General features: G+C 48.7%; 1 protein-coding gene across 1 annotated transcript; it reads left to right on the top strand.

Moving 5' to 3' along the window:
- The first annotated feature begins 389 nt into the window (after positions 1–389).
- Positions 390–18,563, top strand: EGFL8 (EGF like domain multiple 8). Its single transcript, XM_056846087.1, has 9 exons — positions 390–490; positions 3,596–3,715; positions 5,646–5,758; positions 7,558–7,653; positions 9,980–10,144; positions 11,755–11,850; positions 12,771–12,847; positions 15,791–15,932; positions 18,453–18,563. The coding sequence occupies exons 1-9, from the start codon at positions 390–392 to the stop codon at positions 18,500–18,502; spliced, it is 960 nt and encodes a 319-aa protein (XP_056702065.1). The 3' UTR covers positions 18,503–18,563.
- The last annotated feature ends 1,108 nt before the right edge of the window (positions 18,564–19,671 follow it).

The raw sequence follows: 19,671 nt of genomic DNA, 5'->3' as shown, positions 1-19,671 counted from the left end.
AGATCTCCTGCTATTTCAACTGAACTCCAGCCGATAGAGATCAATTCACCTGGAGAAAATGGCTGCTTTGGCAATTGGACTCTATGGCATTGAAGTCCCTTCCATTCCCAAACCCTGTCCTCCTCAGGCTCCACCCCAAAAACCTCCCGCCAGAGGCAAAGAGGGACCTGTCAACCATACTTGTCAGGGTACAAAGGTTCATTTTTAGCCAGGGTACAAAGGGACCCAGCAGAAAATAAAGATGACGTCACTTATGCTATCTTGACATTAACTCTCAACATGCATGAGGTATTTTTTCCTGGATATTTAGTTTATCATGTCAACACAGTTAATCGGTCCTTTTCTATCTCACAGGTCCTTCGTTTGGAACCCCTCATTCCTACTGTGATATGGGGTGGCCAAGAGTTGGCTCCACAGCCTTCCTCTGTGGGGGACTCCTCACTGCCTTCCTCTTAAGGGAGGCATCTGGGCAAAGCAAGCAGCCAGAGAGGTAAGTTGAAGAGATGACAAGGGGGATCAGCCAGTGGGAGAGCACAAGCAGGGTATCTATAAATTCTCCAGGTTCAATGGGAAGAAACCAGAGGTTGACAAAAAGGTGTGAAGACAATGGGAAAGGCTGAAAACCTGAGACTGTGCCATTAAACTAGAAATTAATGACCAACATAAAGAAGCACTTCCTCACTCAATGTGGTCTACCTGGGGAACTCACTGCCACAGGATATTCTGATGGCCACTTGTGTGAATGTTTTTTAAATCAAAGGATTAAATTATTCAATAGAAGATAGGCCTATCTAGGTTTACACACACACACACACACACACACACACACGGGGTGGGGGTCTGGTTGTCTGGCAGCTACCTGCTAGGCTGAAATACCGCAGATGCTGTTTTTCGACAGTGGAGACACATATGGAAAATGGTTCACCCGTTGACTTTTCTGCCTGTTGTGCAGAAAGCAGAAGACATAGGAGCCCTGTCAGCACGAGTACTCGGGGTGAATTGGGCTGAACCCTCTGCGGTCTAACTCTTCTATTTCTATGCCAGCTGCATTTTGGAGCTTTATAAGCTGTTATGTCAATCCCGGGTTTTTATGCACGGAATCAGCATTAAAGTCTCACGGCAAGCTGAAGAAGGAGAATCGAAACATGGAATTATCCGGAATTCACGTTCTTAGAATCATAGAATCATAGAGTTGGAAGGGACCACCAGGGTCATCTAGTCCAACCCCCTGCACAATGGAGGAAATTCACAACTACCTCCCCCCCACACACCCCCAGTGACTCCCCACTACATGCCCAGAAGATAACCGGACCCTGCGGGGGTCTCCCCAGCAGGACTTAGTTTTTGCTAGATTCAGGTTTCCTTGTGCTTTCACTTCCAGCAGTTTTGCTCTGATTAGGGCTGCCAGGTCCCTCTTCGCAACCGGCGGGAGGTTTTTTGGGGGCGGAGCCTGAAGAGGGAGGGGTTTGGGGAGGGGAGGGACTTCAATGCCATAGAGCTCAATTGCCAAAGCGGCCATTTTTCTCCAGGTGATCTGATCTCTATCGCCTGGAGATCAGTTGAATTAGCAGGAGATCTCCTGCCACTACCTGGCAGTTGGCAACCCTACTCTTGGGGTTACAACTGATCTCCAGACAACTACCTGGCATTTGGCAACCCTAGCTCTGATATGTTATATTTTTGAATATTGGATTTGTGGACTTTTGGACTATTGCTGCAATCTTCATCTATTATTGGTGGCATTGTAGACATATAGATTCTTTGATGTTTTATGTTTTGTTTCATGGATGTTAGCTTTGGTAGTATACTGTTATATATTACATTACATTATATATTTTTGTATATATATTGTACATTGCATTATATTGTATATTACATTATATTATCATTATATTACATTATATTGTATATTACATTATATATTTTTGTTTATTGAGCCTCTGTGCTGCCTTCTTTGTATTTTTGTTTTTTTGTTACTTACCAGTAACCTCCAAGTGGTGGTTGGAGATCTCCTGCTGTTACAACTGGTCTCTAGGCGACAGAGATCCGTTCCCCTGGAGAAAATGGCTGCATTGGCCATTGGACTCTATGGCATTGAAGTCCCTCTCCTCCCCAAACCCCTCCCTCCCTCAGGTTCTGCCCCAAAAACCTCCCACCAGTGGCGAAGAAGGACCTGACAACCCTACCTACGTGTGAGGCTTGAACACAGCAATTCTTTTGCATTAGTGAGGTCAAATTCCCATTTTCTGGGGATTTCCTGCCATTCTGTGTGGGCTTCTAAATGTCATGGAATGCAACTCTAAGCGGCAAAGCATGTGTGTGGGTACAAAGAAAGCGGACAGGTGTTTTGTAGCATAGCATGCTGTGCGGGCAAATTACAGTAAACCACCAAAAAGACAAATAAGAGAGACACTGTCCTTCAGTGTTACTCCTCTGAAGATGTCGGCCACAGCTGCTGGCGAAACGTCAGGAAAGAAAATACCAAGACCACGGTCACACAGCCCGGATAACCTACAAGAACCAACAAATAAGTACGTTCTGGATCCAATCAAGCCTGCATTCTCCCTAGCTAAAATGACTAAACTGAGGCTCTTGTGCTTTGGTCACATTATGCGAAGACAAGAGTCCCTGGAAAAGACAACCATGCTGGGAAAAGTCGAAGGCAGCGGAAGGAGAAGGCCCAACATGAGGTGGATGGAGTCAGTCAAGGAAGCCACGGCCCTCAGTCTGTAAGACCTGAGCAAGGCCGTTGAGGATAGGGCACTTGGGAGGACGTTAATTCATAAGTCGCAAGCAACTCAACAACACTTAACACACACACCGCTCTACAGTTCCGAATTTATCTTTTAAAAAGCCCTGCTGTCCTGCTTCATTTGACAGGCGAGACGATGAGGCCAGGTGTTGTGCGACTTGCAATCTATGATAATATATTGCAGATGGGGAGGGGCTGTGGCTCAGCGCTAGAGCATCTGCTCAGCATGCAGAAAGTCCCAGAAAATCCTAGACTGTGCCACCCCCCCCAAAAAAGTATTCCAGTTTGGAAAGCAAAGCACAGAATAAGCTGTGTGTGGAAGCAGCCCATTTCTCTGCTCAAAGCGCCCTCCCCCAGATTCTTTTCATTAAAGAAAAAAGTCAGAGCCAGGACTGAAACCACCCTACAGGGACACCATTTAGTGTATTTGCATGTGATTTGTAAATTTGTTGTGAAGGACTGCAGAAAGAATGTGGATTGGTAGGCCAATGAATTTAGCGCTCTACACAGGTAGCTTGCCAACTCTGGCCAGGGAAAGTCCTGGAAATTTGGGAGTGACATCTGCGGAGGAGAGAATTTGGGGAGGGATTTCATCGAGAATCTCTGCTATACCAAAACCATACCTCTCAAGATGCCATTTTCTCCAAGGGAGCTGATCTCCTTACTCCGGAGATGAATTATAATTCCTGGTGAACATCAGGCCCCACCGGGAGGTTGGCAACCCTACTACCCAGCCCTGGTTTAAACTATTTCAATCTCCAGGCCGGGGCTGGTTCAGGAATTGGTGTTGACCAGCCTGCCATGAAGTTTGGGTTCTCAGTTCTCTTCCTTCTCTACCTGCAGCCAGGTGTGCTCCCGCCACGTCGTACGCATCCCTCTCGTCTACAATGAAACGTATGCCAAGCCTCAGCATCAACCCTACCTGACGCTGTGCCCTGGGCCCCGGGTCTGCAGCACCTACAGGTAAGCGAAGGCTTGCCAGATCTCCTGCGTCCCAGATTGTTTTTTGGGGTGGGTGGAAGCTGTGGCAGGTTTTATTGCTGCTCCCTTTGAAAACTCCCCCCGCCCCGCACACACACACACGGCTTCTCAGCCTTGGCCCTACTCTGGCACCGTCTCCTTGACCCACTTCAAGCATAGGGGGTTCCCCTGCTGGACTGGCACCAGAATCACGTCAGCCACCTTGTAGGGGTGCACAGATCTGCGTCCCAGATCTTGAGCTGTATAGGCTGTGGCCTGATGATGTCATGGGGTGAAATACGGTGATGTAGAAATACCAAATTTCACAATGTTATGAAAGTAATCCTTAGCATCTCTATAGCACTTTCAGTGTTCAAAACAGCTCATGACAGTAAGTGTTATGACATCCCTGTAAGGTAGGACAGTGTCATTATCATGATACGGCAGGTGAGGGGTGCAGCCTGAGGGGGAGAGAGAGGCTTGCCCACGGCCACTGAGTAGGTTTGTGGCAGAGGCAAGATTTGAACCGGTGTCTCCCAGATCACAGTTCACGGTCTTAGCCACTACACTATTCCAGCATGGAGACAAGGGCACTTATTTTTATGAAGTTGACACCTTTGGTGTGTGTGGCACTGAATTTATTTATTTACTTCACTTATATCCCACCTTTCTCAACCATGGGAACCCAAGGTGGCCTACGTATATCTCTACTTAAGCTAAAGCAGTGAGACGCGGTGGTTAAAATGTTGGTCTAGGATCTGGGTGACCCACATTCAAATACCTACTCACCATGAAGTTCGCCGGGTGGCCTTAAGGCAGTCACCTTCTTTTAGCTTTGCCTACCTCGCAAGGTCGTTGTGAGGATAAACAAGAGGATGGGAGAATCTCATAACCCATCCTTGAAGGAAGGGCCAAACTGTGACAGAAGAAGCCCACAAGAGGTCTGTTATTTTTAAAAACTCTTCTAATAGTTATTTATTAAAATATTTATACTCCTCCTTTCCTTTTTGGCTGAAGGAGGCTGACCGTTCCAAGATTAAAAACACAGGCAGTACAACAAAACCCGACTGACACCCCCCTTCCTTAAGAAAATGCCTGTAGTTTAAAATGCGAGCTCAAAAATGCACGATCCCTGCCCCAAAGAGCTTCCAATCTAAGATTCATGATTGGAGTGGGGGGTGCAACAGAGGCAGGCTGAGCTGTGTGTGGGTGAGGCTTAATTTCTGTAGCCGATAAGGACTGTTTAATAGCCTTGCTTTAATATGAAGGGTGGAATCAAAATCATCTGTCTTCCTTCTGGAATTCAGTAGGAGTTACTCTCCAGTAAACATCTCAAGGATTGCAGCCACGGGCATACATCCAGAACACTTGAGAGTTTTCAAAATGTGGATTTTAGCTCTGAAACGTTCCCAAATATTCCAACTCCAAAGTCCACCCAGATTGGGGGGGGGGGGGTTCCCTTGAAAAGAATATTTTTTTTGCAAATTAATTTATGCTCTGGTCTAGTGTTTAGAGCAGGAAATAGTGAACTCTGGTAGGATCTCGTGTGTGTGTTTGGGGGAGTCTAGGGGTCTTCAGGAGGGAAGGGTGGTCTAGTAGTCAAAGCAAAATATGGTAGAAATCAGGACTGTTCTACTGTCAAGGACCAGAACTGTGTTGAATCATTAATAGAAATAAGCTGTCTTTAAAGACCTATTCATTGGGGGAATAGATCCATCCACGACCCATGCTGACTATTAACTGAAGGGGCTATGATTGGAGCCTCCATGTTCAGAGGCAGTATATCTCTAGTTGCTAAATGCTGGGAACAAAGCCCAAGGCCCAGCTATCTACCTGTGCCCAGTGGCTGTGGATCTGAGGCCAAGGGCTCTGGACCCCTGGGGAGGGGAGAATGGGGGGGGGCCTCCAAGGACAATCGGCTTCTCTCCCCTAGGACTATGTACCGGGTGGCCACGCGGCAAGTGAAGAAGGAGATCCTGCAGGCCAACGCCATCTGCTGCCAAGGATGGAAGAAACGGCACTTGGGGGACCAGAAGTGTGAGGAAGGTTAGTCCAAGGACGGTGCAGCTTTATTCATCCTGTTCAACTGAGGGCCAAACTAGACATCACGACATTGTCATGGCTGCCGTGAAGCTGCCACCACCATTTTAAAGTCAAGCTCCAGTACAACCGGAGCACAGTCCTCTGGTTGTGTTGCCCCAGAAAGTTGGACCAGAACCAACAGGTTGAAATTAAATCAAAAGAGTTTCTGTCTAGACATTAAGAAGAACTTTCTAACAGTTAGAGCGGTTCCTCAGTGGAACAGGCTTCCTCGGGAGGTGGTGAGCTTCCCTGGAGGTTTTTAAGCAGAGGCTAGATGGCCACCTGTCAGCAATGCTGATTCTGTGTCCTTAGGAAGATCATGAGAGGGAGGGCACCTTGGCCATCTTCTGGGCATGGAGAGGGGGTCACTGGGTGTGTGTGTGGGAGGTACTTGTGAATTGTGCAGGGGGTTAGACTAGATGACCCTGGTGGTCCCTTCCAACTCTTTGATTCTATGAAAAGCTGGATCAGGCTCTCAGCATGGTGGGCTGAGGCTCTGTTTCCTGTGTGAGTTCCTGTTCTGCCTTCTGAGGACAGCTCAGAAATTCCAGTTTCCTTTGATGAGGAGCAATTCTGTTGTGTCTCTGTATCGGGAGACACCTGATAATAGTGGTGGGACAGCATCCTGTCCAACATCAACAGCAGAAAAGAGGCAAGAATCATGCAGAGACACAATGTACAGCCTCCTCTGAGAGCAACTGCCTCTGTGGTGTCCTCACCTTGGGAATCGTGCAATCATCCAGTCACTCACCTGATGTGGTGACATGCCAGTCACCTCACTTTGGTGGCGGCTGATTGGAAGGAGGCAAAGGCAGAGCAGGCACTCACGCATAGACATAGCAGGCAGCCTCTTCTTCCCCCTCCATGAGTGGGTATTTGGGAGTTGAGAGAAATCTTTCATCATTTAATGACTGTATCCCTTGGCATGGTTTGGGAATTACTGCTCTGATGTTTTTTTCAAGTAACTGGATCCCCCCGCCCCAGCATCTCTTGCTTGCGTAGAATAGCTAGCTTTGAGTCCAGTAGCACCTTAGAGACCAATAAGATTTTCTTGGCATAAGCTTTTAGAGTCAAAGATCCCTTCCTTGTTGGTCTCTAAGGCGCTACTGGACTTGATTCTAGCTGTTCCACTGCAGACCAACATGGCTACCCTCCGAAACCTGCGTGCATAGGCTTCTGTTCAAGTGAAAAACTACATTTCGAGATATACACATGCTTTTTCAATGGCACCTCCTGCCACGCTAACAGCTTTTCACATGTCAGAGTTAAAAGCATCACTAGCAAAGATGCTGTCCAGGATAAATGCCGTCCTGGAGACCAAGCCCCATGAGGAAAGGCTGAGGGAGCTGGGAATGTGCAATCTGGAGAAGAGGAGGTTGAGGGGGGACATGATTGCTCTCTTTCAGTATTTGAAGGGCTGCCACTTAGAGGAGGGCAGGGAGCTGTTCCTGTTGGCAGCAGAGGATAGGATCCACAGTAATGCATTAAAATTACAGGTGGAAAGGTACTGGCTGGATATTAGGGGGGGAATTTACAGTAAGAGTTGTTCAACAGTGGAATCAGCTACCTAGGGAGGTGGTGAGCTCCCCCATCACTGGCAGTCTTTAAGCAGAGGCTGGATGAACATTTGTCAGAGATGCTGTAGGCTGCATTGAGCAGGGGGTTGGACTAGATGGCCTGTTTGGCCCCTCCCAACTCTACGATTCTATGATTCTAAATGTGTCACAACAAACTTAGTTGCATCTGCTCCTTTCCCTTCGCAGCTGTCTGCCACAAACCATGTCAGAACGGAGGCACCTGCGTCCAACCAAACCAGTGCCAGTGCCCGCCAGGCTGGGGGGGACGGTACTGCCATGTCGGTGAGTGGAAGCCTGGAGCTGTGGGCTCCCAGCCCAGCCGTTTCCCTCTTTCTCTTTCATCCACTGGGTCTCACTTACCATAGGCATGGTGAAAAGCCAATGACATCCCGATTTGCATGTGGCTAAATTTATGGCGAAAGATCCATAGGAGTGACTCTTTAACAAAATATCAAGTCTGATCTTTTTCAGGGCCAAAAATGCATGTTAGGTATGACACAAGTCAGGTAAAAGGAGCCCAACTCGACTCTCAGTCACACATTCACATGGGGACCAGCCTTTAAAACTTCTCCGTCGCTCCGCGTGGTTAGGGCTGCCATTTCCCCACAGAGGGCAGCAGCTCTCGACGCACAGGATTTGATCTTGAATTCTCAAATCAGTATGCACAGGGGCTCCTGAAGAAATTCGCGGAGTGTTTGGGGTTAAATTTATGCATCACCAGGGGGACTGTGGAGCTTCAGAACTAATGGTGGAGGAGTTATTCTTCTCCCCCTTCAAATACTGCTTTGTGATTGGCTGTAGTCTATTTTTTAAAAAAATATGTCACCAGCCCCCACCAGCCACCCAGCGAGATTCATTCATTTTAACTGAACCGAGTAGCCATAATTCACTGCAAACCCTCCCACACCCGACTTATTCCTTTGTTTTCCTCTGTTTTCTTTCCCTGGCCAGTTTCTGTTGTTTGAATTCCCCCCCTTTCCTGCTGCCCTTTTGACCACGTGCTTCCCTTCTTGTGTGCATCCATATGTGTGTGTGTGTGTGTGTAGATTCTCTTTTTGTGTGTCTCCACATCCGTTGGGCTGTGTAAACCATTTTCTCACACTTGTCCATCTGGCAGAGGTCTGAAACTGACCCACACTCACTGTGAAACTGACCAAATAAGCAGCTGAATAGTATTCCAGCTTGGAGGGGAGGGGATGGATGGGAGGGAAAGACAAGTGGGAGGGAGAAGCAAGAATTGGCATGTGGAGAAAACCCTGAATTGACAAGTACACACAGGACCAGCTTTCAATTTGGGATCAAGGCAGATATTAAACTTGGGGTAAAACAGCATCCACAAAATCCGGGAAACTGTGAGGGGAGAGTGAGGCGACTTGGGCTGTATCAACAGAAGTATAGTGTCCAGATTACGCAAAGTGATGGTATCGCTTTACTCTGCTCTGGATAGACCTCACCTAGAGTATTGTGTTCAGTTTTGGGCGCTGCAAATTAAGAAGTATGTAGACAAGCTGGAGGGCTACAAAGATGGTGAGGGGTCTGGAGACCAAGTCCTATGAGGAAAGGTTGAAGGAGCTGGGGATGTTTAGCCTGGAGAGGAGAAGACTTGAGAGGGGATATGATAACCAGCTTCAAGTACTTGAAAGGGTATCATATAGAGGATGGTGCCGAGTTGTTTTCTGTTGCCCCAGAAGGTCGGACCAGAACCAATGGGTTGAAATTAAATCAAAAGAGGTTCAGGCTAAACTTTAGGAAGAATTTTCTAACAGTTAGAAGAAGAAGAAGAGTTGGTTTTTATATGATGACTTTCTCTACCACTTAAGGGAGACTCAGTGGTTCCTCAGTGGAACAGGCTTCCTTGGGAGGTGGTGGGCTCTCCTTCCCTGGAGGTTTTTTAAGCAGAGGTTGGATGGCCATCTGTCAGCAATGCTGATTCTATGACCTTAGGCAGATGATGAGAGGGAGGGCATCTTGGGCATCTTCTGGGCATGGAGTAAGGGTCACTGGGGTTGTGGGGGCAGGGGGAGGTTGTGAACTTCCTGCATTGTGTGTGGGGTTGGACTAGATGACCCTGGTGGTCCCTTCCAACTCTTTGATCCTATGATTCTGATGGTCAGAAATGAATAATGAAAACAAAGGCCCGAAGTACTCGGGGCCTGACGGCAATGGAAACAACCCATACATAAAAGGCCAGAGTGATATACTAATATTACTTTTGGACGCTGAGGAACCCTGCCCTTTTTCCTCCCTCTGTGAGGCAGGATGGGGCCTGTGGGTGGTCAGTCCCCTCTAGTGTGGGGGCCACGGCAGCTGTCCTGCTGCCCATGGGTTTAAGACCACCCCTAGTCTGAATGCCCAATGTACTTGGCCAGAAAGTGCCTGCGTATTTTCTTATTTCTTCTAAAATTTGCTGCAGATTAACAGTCTTTGTTAGAGATCCCGGTACTATGAATTGTCACAAGGAGAAAAAAGTCACTGTTCTTAAAACTACCTTAAGATACTCTCGATCTTTGCAGGTGGGCATACTCTTTGTCTGAATCTATGTGTCATGCTTCATGAACCTGCAGACTCCTAAATTTGGTTCCTCTCTTTTTTTATTTTCTTTTTTCAGATCTGGATGAGTGCCGGGCACCTGTCCCGCTGTGCGCACAGCACTGCGTCAACACCCCAGGGAGCTACTATTGCCAGTGCGACCCTGGCTATATGCTGGCTCCAGATGGCAAAAGCTGCCACCTGCTTCCTACGGCCCAGGCTGCCCCCGGGCCCAACAGCAAAGGCGGGTACTACAGTGGCACGGCTGCTGGGCTGGGTTCCTTTTGGGGCAGGAATGAGCTGTAGCGTGTGCTTAATTGTCTCGCATTCAAAAAGCACTTTGGAGAGCGGTGGCAATTTCCCTAAAAGCAGTTTAGCCAAATCCTCTTGCTGACAGTTTCTGAATCATCTAAATCTCTGTCTGCCTCAGGCATTGGTTGAGCTGCTGTGATGTCACAGAACAACCAGAGACAATCTGACTGTCATAAGAGACTTGGAACGCCATATGTATTCATTGAGATATTCATACCGCACTTTTCTCCCTAATGTGGACCCAAAGTGACTTACAACGTTGTTCTGTTCTCCTCCGTTTTACCCTCCACCCTCACTGTGAGGTAGGTTAGGATGAGAGACGGTGTGTGATTGGCCCGAGGTGAGTGAAGATCATGGCAGAAGTGGGGATTTGAACTTGGATCTCCCAGGTCATAATCTGGCACTCTAACCAGTAAGCTCTAAGGTTTTGTGAGATCTCCTGGCCTCTCTCTCTGTTGCCCACCAGGCCATCAAGGATTGGTGGGGGAAATACTGCCATATACAGCGGGGTATACGGCCCTGACCTGGACGGCCCAGGCTAGCCTGATCTTATCAGATCTCAGAAGCTAAGCAGGGTCAGCCCTGGTTAGTATTTTGATGGGAGACCACCAAGGAATACCAGGGTTGCTGTGCAGAGGAAGGCACTGGCAAACCACCTCTGTTAGTCTCTTGCCATGAAAACCCAAAAAAGGGCTCGCCATAAGTCGGCTGCGACTTGACGGCACTTTACACACACACATACTGCCATAGATTCCGCCCTCCAAAGCAGCCATTTTCTCCAGGGGAACAGATCTCTCCAGTCTGGACATCCATTGTAATTCCAAGAGATCTCCAGGTGCCTAGGGGACTAGAGCAACTGTCCTATGGGGAGCGGTTAAGACGCTTAGGGCTGTTTAGCTTGGAAAGAAGGCGGCTAAGGGGAGACATGATAGAAGTCTATGAAATTATGCATGGTTTGGAGAGAGTGGACAGGGAGATGTTTTTCTCCCTCTCCCATAATACTAGAACACGGGGTCATCTGCTGAAGCTGGAGGGTAAGAGATTCAAAACAGATAAAAGGAAGTATTTTTTCACACAACGCATAGTTAAATTGTGGAACTCCCTGCCCCAGGATGTGGTGATGGATGCCAGCTTGGAGGGCTTTAAGAGGGGAGTGGACATATTCATGGAGGAAAGGGGTATTCATGGCTATTAGTTAGAATGGATACTAGTCGTGCTGCATACCTATTCTCTCCAGGATCAGAGGAGCAGGCCTATTATATCAGGTGCTGTGGAACCCAGGCAGGATGGTGCTGCTACAGTCGTCTTGTTTGGGGGCTTCCTAGAGGCAGCTGCTTGGCCACTGTGTGAACAGACTGCTGGACTTGATGGGCCTTGGTCTGATCCAGCAGGGCCTTTCTTATGTTCACCTGGAGGCTGGCAACCCTATGCTTTCCATTGATTGTGGGACTCTTGAGATTCTTTGTCCCAACATGAGAAAGAGAGAGAAAGAAATCCCTCACAGAAGGAGGGCATGAGGCATTAACAACTCTGTATTTGCAGGGGTGCGTGTGTGGAGAGACAAGGGTGCTGAGGACTGGGGAACCAAGGAGGCAGAGGAGCAACGAATCGGGCCTGGTTCTCACAGCAAACACACAGGTAAGGGTGTCGATTGCAGGAGGGAATATGCTCCTCCGTACAGTGTTTATCTCAGACATTTTTATCCCTCAGAGGATCTCGGCATTGAACATAGTTCTCCCTTGCCTGTTTGATCCTCACAACAACCCTGTGAGGTAGGTGAGATGAGGCTGTTGGGTCTTCCTCTTTTCCTGCTGCCTTTTCCTTTTCCTACCATTATTGTCTTTTCCAGTGACTCTTCTCTTCTCAGGATGTGACCAAAGTATGCTAGCCTCCGTTTGACCATTTTAGCTTCTAGGGACAATTCAGGCTTGGTTTGATCTAGAACTAGGGTTGCCAATGTTAAGTCCGCGTGGGGAGGACACACGAGGTCGGAGATGGAGTTCCAACGGCAACCGCTTTATTGCGAATAAAACAGAACTGAACTACAGTGGTCAGACCCCCCGCTTATATGCCCCCCTGGCCGCTTGCGGCTACTTCCCCTAGACCGTGACTGGGCACTTACAGTCTTAGGAGCCTTGGAGAACCCCAAGCTCAGCGGGTTTCCCCTGCTTACTGTTAACATACTTACTTACATACACAACAGCCAACCTCCAGGTGGTGGCTGGAGATCTCCCATCAACTTGCATCTGCTTGGCGTGGGGAAAAGTCCTGGGTTCGATCTAGGGTTGCCTCCAGGTGGTGACTGGAGATCTCCTGCTATTACAACTGATCTCCAGCCGATAGAGATCAGTTCCCCTGGAGAAAATGGCCGCTTTGGCGATTGGACTCTATGGCATTGAAGTCCCTCCCCTCTCCAAACCCCGCCCTCCTCAGACCCCACACCCCAAATCTCCAGATAATTCCCAACCTGGAGCTGGCAGCCCCAAACACAACTGATGTGCTGTCGTTCCAATCTCGCATCCTCTTCACCATTACCCTTCTCCTTCCCTTCCTCCCAGAGCAAACGTTCGAGACGCAGGAGAGGATTTCCAACGAAGTCCAGGAACTTCAAGTGAAACTAGAGCAGCTGGAAAAGGTGAGATTTTTTAAACAGAAAGAAAGAAGAGTATTATGTTCATCTGCCTCCGTAAACGGTTTTGAAACGAAGGGGCTGCAAACTCTTGAATGTATAAGTGGCGGATGAGCAAGCAGCTGTTTGGGAGTATGGTTGCCAACCTCCAGGTGGGGCCAGGAGTTCTCCTGAACTTACAGTTGATCTCCAGACTACAGGGATCGGTTCGCCGGGGGGAAATGGCAGCTGGGGAAAATGGCAGCCTATGGCAGGGGTCCCCAACCTTTTTGAGCTGGTGGGCTCCTTTGGAACTCTGACACAACGCTGTGAGCACCGCCACAAAATGGCTGCCGCAGGCGGCGTAACCAGCCACAAAATGGCTGCCCCATCTTACCTTCAGCCACACAATGAAGACCCTTGCACTGCTTTACTAGGTTGATACCTGCACACATAGTATTTGAGAGACTTATACTAACCAGTATTACAACAAGAACCTATTACACCAGACGTTTGAGTAATTGGGAATAGAATTTGCAACATATACACATGCCTGGTTGGGTTTGAACTGTTTGTGTTTGCATTTGTATTCATTAATGTATTTCTGTAAATGTGTGCAGGTTTAACAAAGGGTTTTAATTAACCACTGATGAAGGCCCCATAGGCCGAAACGCGTTTGGTATGTGGTTATAGTTATCAACGTCAGGAAATGCCATTGTGCTATTTGAATGCTTTTAAATAATTTAAATTTTACATCGCGCTTCTAATAAATTATACTTTCGGTATTTATACATAGACTTATAAATATATTCTTTTCACCCAACCTTGGGTGAAAAGCTTTTGTTTTTAGGTTGGGTTTTATTCCCCTCCTTTTTTCCTTCCACTCCTTTGGAATTCTGACACAACGCAGTGAGCACCGCCACAAAATGGCTGCCACAGGCAGCGTAACCAGCCACAAAATGGCTGCCCCATCTTACCTTCAGCCACACAATGAAGACCCTTGCACTGTGTTAGCAGTTGCAGCCCAAAATCTGCACAGCCAATCAAGTCTCCAGTGGGCTATCGGAAGCCGTGCGAGGCAAAAACCCCATCTGGCCCCCAGCCACGGTCTAAAAACACTTGGCGGGCACCAGGAAAAGTGGTGGCAGGTGCTATGGCGCCCACATAGGGTTGCCAGGTCCCCCCTTACCTTCGGCGGGAGGTTTCCAAGAAGACCTCTCTCTCACACTCACATGCGAGCGCCGAATTGCACTTCCAGTTTTCAGCCCGAAGTGCCGCGTCGCGAGGAGCCTTTAGACCACTGGGCTACAGCGGCCCTTTACCACTCAAACTAAGAGTTTGAGCGTTCAAAGGCTCCTCGCGACATGGCACTTCCGGTTGCAAATCAGAGGTTCGCGTCAGTGCGCGTGTGCGCAATTGCCCGCCAGCCCTCAGCTGGTCGGCGGGCAGAGGGGCACCATACCGGGGGTTTGCCTGCTGCCAACAGGCACCTGGCAACCCTACGCCCAGTCACCCCATTGGGGACCCCAGCTCTATAGTGGACCACAGATTCTGGGTGAAATCTCCCCCTAAATTCTGCCTCCCCAAAATGTCCAGGAATTTCCCAGGCCGGAGTTGGCAGCTCTCTTTGGGAGAGAGGCGGCAGCTTTTTTGACGCTGTTGGGTGGCTTCCCCCCAGGGACAGCTGTTGTCTGGTGAAGTGAGATGACCTTGCGACAGAAAAGATCTGCGGGATGAGGGTCAAAGCAGTGATGGAGAGATGGGTGTTGTGCATGTGACAGAATCTAGCCCCAGCAGGCCGCTTCAAACAGTTAGCACTACCGCTCTGTCAGTATTCCCCTAAGAAGACTGTGCAAGTTGGGATGAGGCTTAGTTAGGGTTGCCAACCTCCAGATGGTGGCTGGAGATCTCTTGGGTAGGGTTGCCAGGTCCCTCTTCTCAACCGGTGGGAGATTTTGGGGGCGGAGCCTGAGGGCTTGGTTTGGGGAGGGGAGGGACTTCAATGCCATAGAGTCCAAATGCCAAAGCGGCCATTTTTCTCCAGGTGAACTGATCTCTATCGGCTGGAGATCAGTTGAATTAGCAGGAGATCACCTGCTACTACCTGGCAGTTGGCAACCCTACTCTTGGGGTTACAACTGATCTCCAGACAACAGAGATCAGTTCACCTTAGGATTGCCAGGTGGGTTGGGAAATATCTGGAGATTTTGGGGGTGAGGCCTGAGGAGGATGGGTTTGGGGAGGGGAGGTATAATGCCATAGAGTCCATCTTTCAAAGTGGCCATTTCCTCCAGGCAAACTGATCTCTGTCACCTGTAGATCAGATGTAATAGCGGGAGAGCGCCAGCCACCACCTGGAGGTTAGGAGCGAACCAGTATAATGAAGTGCAAAAAATATTTTTATGAGCTACTGTGTCTAACAATTACGCACAAACAATTACACATACATATTAACAAGAAATCTTATACATCAACTATACAACCCATCTCATGGACGGTAAGACAAGGAATATATCTGAACAAGAGTGCAATGTCTCTCACTGTATGTACACCAATCTTCTGTATAAGTATCATACAGGTAAATGAGTAGTTCTGACAATAATAGGTTCAAGGAGGATTTGCTTCAAGGAAGATACGTCCGTTTCAAATTCTTTGGATTCTTCATCAGTCTTTCAAGCATATTCCTCTGTTATTGCACATCCATAGTAATCAATTTCAAAGTGCTGCATGCATAACAGATCCCACGAAGGGTAACCTTAGCAAATGTAACCATCAGGTGGATTATGGCATTTATACCCTGCTGAGGTCCCTCCCCTGACCCCGCCTTCCTCAGGCTCCACCGCCTTCAGGTATTTCCCAACCCAGAGCTGGCAACCCTATGCCTAGCCAGTGAACTGAGGCGGGGAGTCTGATGGGTTGGGATTTGTGTTTTTCCAATACTCTACTGTCATTCCCTCCCTCTCTCCGCAGCGCCTGGATCGTGCCGTTTCCGCCTTGCCGCCCCTCCTGGAACCCACCCAGATGAAAGAGTTGTGGGGTCGCCTTCAGTACCTGGACCAGGTGGAATCCCTCAGCGACCAGCTCCTCTTTCTGGAAGAGAAACTGGGGGACTGTGAGTACCAGAAAGACCCCACCCCCCAATACCTCCCTCCTACCAACGATGGCTAGCAGCCCTGAGAAAACATTCCTCTACTTGACTGGGTTTCTCGCTTCCGCTAGGAGTTGTCCAGGTAGAAGACAGACTGGCAGAAATGTAACACTTCCTTCACAACAGGAAAAATCACTTCCATTCATTCAGGCAGCCTCGTCCTGCCCCTTGGCTACCCTCTTCAACCTTTTCATGGTGCCCCCTTTTGCCTTAAGGCGCCTGGGTGGTTTGGGAATACATCCAGGCACTAAAAACCGGCGCCCATTAGGCCAGGGGGAAAGGTTGCCCCCTTTTCTTCCTGGTCCTCCTCCAAAGGTTGCCAACCTCCAGGTACTAGCTGGAGATCTCCTGCTATTACAGCTGATCACCAGCCGATAGAGATCAGTTCCCCTGGAGGAAATGGCCGCTTTGGCAATTGGACTCTATGGCATTGAAGTCCCTCCCCTCCCCAAACCTTGCCCTCCTCAGGCTCCGCCCCCAAATCTCCTGCCTGTGGTGAAGAGGGACCTGGCAACCCTACCTCCTTTTTAACAGCAGTCCAAGAAACTGAACAGGTAACAGGAGCAGCTTTTGAATGCATGAATCGGCCTTCTACTTAGTCAGATTATCAAGATCAGTATTGTCTACTGGCGGAGGCTCTCCAGGGTCTCAGGCTGAGGGCTCTCACGTCGCTTTCTACCTGATCCTTTTAGCTGGAGATTCAGGGGATCGAACCCAGGACGTTCTGCACGCCAAGCAGATGCTTTACCACTGAGCCGTGGCCCCTTCTCAGTGGCGTAGTCTGCATTGCCAGAATTAACTTCATTGGCTAGATTTGCAAATCGTTGTTGAAGATGCAAGGACAAGGCCCCGCTCCCTAATAGCCAGCGAAATCAGCCAATTGCAGCACAGCTCGAGAAAGTCTGGTGGCACCTTGAAGCCAAGAAGGTTTTCTGAAACAGAAATTTCTCATAGGCCTTTTATGCACGGGTTGTTTGCATGGTGATCACCCACCCCCCACCGCCCCCGACTGCTTCGGGGCTTCATTTTCATTTCTTTTCTGAACTTTAGAAGTCACTCCGCTCTCTCCCCATGTTTTCCCCGCATTTTCTGGATGCTGTTTCTGGCAGCATCCAGAAAACATGGGGCAAACGTGGGAGAGAGAAGTGACTTCTAAAGGTCAGAAAAGACGTGCATAATGAAAATGAAGCCCTGAAGTAGTTGGGTGGGGGTGATAGCCACGGAAACTACCCGTGGGCCTGGAGATCTCCAGGGATTACAGTTGATCTCCAGTCTGCAGACCTTAGGTCCCCTGGAGAAATTTGGCTGCTTTAGATGGCAAACTACTTGGCATTATAGTCCCTCCCCGAACCTTGCCAGCATGGTGTAATGGTTAAGAGCGGTGGTTTGGAGTGGTGGACTCTAAACTGGAGAACCAGGTTTGATTCCCTACTCTTCCACATGAGTGGCGGACGCTAATCTGGGGATTTGTTTCCCCGCTCCTACACACAAAGCCAGCTGGGTGACCTTGGGCAAGTTACAGCTCTGTTAGAGCTCTCTCAGCCCCACCTACCTCACAGGGTGTCTGTTGTGGGAAGGGGGAAGGGAAGGCGATTGTAAGCCGGTTTGAGTCTCCCTTAAGTGGTAGAGAAAGTAGCATATAAAAACCAACTCTTCTTCTTCTTCCTCAGGCTCTCCAAATCTTGCAAGAATTTCCCAACCCTACTTACACCCGTGTACACACACAATCTTTAAATAGTAGAGCCCAACAACCCAGCAATGCAAGAGGTACAGGAGTTTTGTGGCAAGCCTGTGCAAAGCTCCAGCGTAGACAAGATAAAAATAGATTATCAACACACACACAGCTACACTCTTATCGGGAAAGCTGTCATGGAGTCTTTGGCCTAGTTAACTTTGGCACAATATGGGGTTTTTGGTTTTTTTTTTAAATCCCAAACCTGGTTTATGGCCACCCAGCTTCTCTACTGTTTCTTATCGATCGCCATACACTCATCCTAGGTTTGCTGTGCTAATTTAACATCTAATCACAAAAGGAACTCCTAGATCTTGGAAGCCAAGCAGGATCGGCCCTGGCCTCTACTTGGATGGGAGACCACCAAGGAAAGTCCAGGGTCTGCTACACAGAGGTGGACAACGGCAAACCACCTCTGCTTGGCTCTTGCCTTGAAAACCCCATCAGGGTTTTGCTGCAAGTCAGCTGTGATTTGACAGCCCTTTCCACTACCACCAAGCCTCAAAAGCTTCTGCCACAATAGATCTGTCTTTCAGGGGCCACAGACTACTTTTTTTTTTTTAATGGAAGCCATTTCCCCGGAAGCTGGCGTAGATGTCCCTGTGAGGTCAATCAAGGTGAAACTCTTCATTTGTGGAACTGGCAACTATTCCAGTGGAACTGGCAACTTTATCACCCCTCCACGGCATTGTCAATTATGAATTATCCCCCCACCCCCAAAAAAACCTTGTTTTTCTGCTCTTCCCTTCCAGGTGCCTGTCAGAATGGCAAAAACAGCTTTGGCTACAATATCGCCCGGTGATGCCAGGACGCAACATGGATTTCGAGGTCGACCTCCCCCTCCCCCCGCCTTGATGACTCCTAACTATAGTGGCTACGTGGCGCTGCCATTAACACCTGGCCCTTTATTTATGCTAAATGAGCACCGCTGGGTAAACCATTAAAAGCAACTTTCGCAGAGTGATAGGGACGCCCTCAGGTGAATAAATGAGGGTTGGAGATGCTGGAGGCAAGCTTCTGAATTGCTAGGGTTGCCAACCTCCAGGTACTAGCTGGAGATCTCCTGCAATTACAGCCGATCTCCAGCCGATAGAGATCACTTTGCCTGGAGAAAATGGCCACTTTGGCCATTGGACTCTATGGCACTGAAGTCCCTACCCAAACCCTGCTTTCCTCAGGCTCCACCCCAAAAATCTCCCACCGATGGCAAACAGGGACCTGGCAATCCTATGATCTGCACAGGATCCATCTGGGAGCGTTCCAGGCCAGAGCAAGACACCAGGCCTGCTCCAGCCCACTTTATAGCCATTTAAGCCCTCTTTACTTCACGAAGGCACAAGCTGAACTCACCTGACTGAACTCAAGGTTACTTAAAAGTGTCTCGCTTGGGTTGGACCATTCCCGTGTTTTAAAGAATAAGTAAAAGTCAAGTGACCAGTCCAAACAGTGAATTAACTCAGGCCTTCATGTGCCAAAAAGAGCCATTCCCCCCTTTTAAATTTCCTTGCCAAAATCCAGAGTTGGTATTTGCTTTGCTCGGTTATTTTGTTTCCAACACCGTGTTTCTGTCGAGTCGCATCACCGGCAACCTCCAGCAAGGCCAGCTACCCACGCCGTTCCTCTTTTAGGCCTTTGTTTTGAAAACCACTGGATGCGAACACATTTAACGTTCTGTTTGAAATGGTAATGCATTATTAAAAGGTAAAGATATCCCCTGTGCAAGCACCAAGTCATTCCTGACCCATGGGGTGACGTCACATTTCCAAGGCAGACTTTGTTTGCGGGGTGGTTTGCCAGTGCCTTCCCCAGTCATCTTCCTTTTACCCCCAGCAAGCTGGGTCCTCATTTTACCGACCTCGGAAGGATAGAAGGCTGAGTCAACCTTGAGCCAGCTACCTGAAACCAACTTCCGTCGGGATCGAACTCAGGACGTGAGCAGAGCTTGGACTGCAATACTGCAGCTTACCACTC

The sequence above is a fragment of the Euleptes europaea genome, chromosome 1 (genome assembly GCF_029931775.1).
Source record: "Euleptes europaea isolate rEulEur1 chromosome 1, rEulEur1.hap1, whole genome shotgun sequence".
Classification (NCBI taxonomy): Eukaryota; Metazoa; Chordata; class Lepidosauria; order Squamata; family Sphaerodactylidae; genus Euleptes; species Euleptes europaea.
The sequence above is the reverse complement of the archived record's forward strand: the minus strand, read 5'-3'. Positions and strand labels throughout refer to the sequence as shown.

Coding starts and splice junctions, on each gene's coding strand:
- EGFL8 (XM_056846087.1), top strand. CDS start 390: ATGGGGTGGCCAAGAGTTGGCTCCACAGCCTTCCTCTGTGGGGGACTC. Junction 3,716..5,645: donor CGGGTCTGCAGCACCTACAG/GTAAGCGAAGGC, acceptor TCTCTCCCCTAG/GACTATGTACCGGGTGGCCA. Junction 11,851..12,770: donor TTCTCACAGCAAACACACAG/GTAAGGGTGTCG, acceptor CCTTCCTCCCAG/AGCAAACGTTCGAGACGCAG.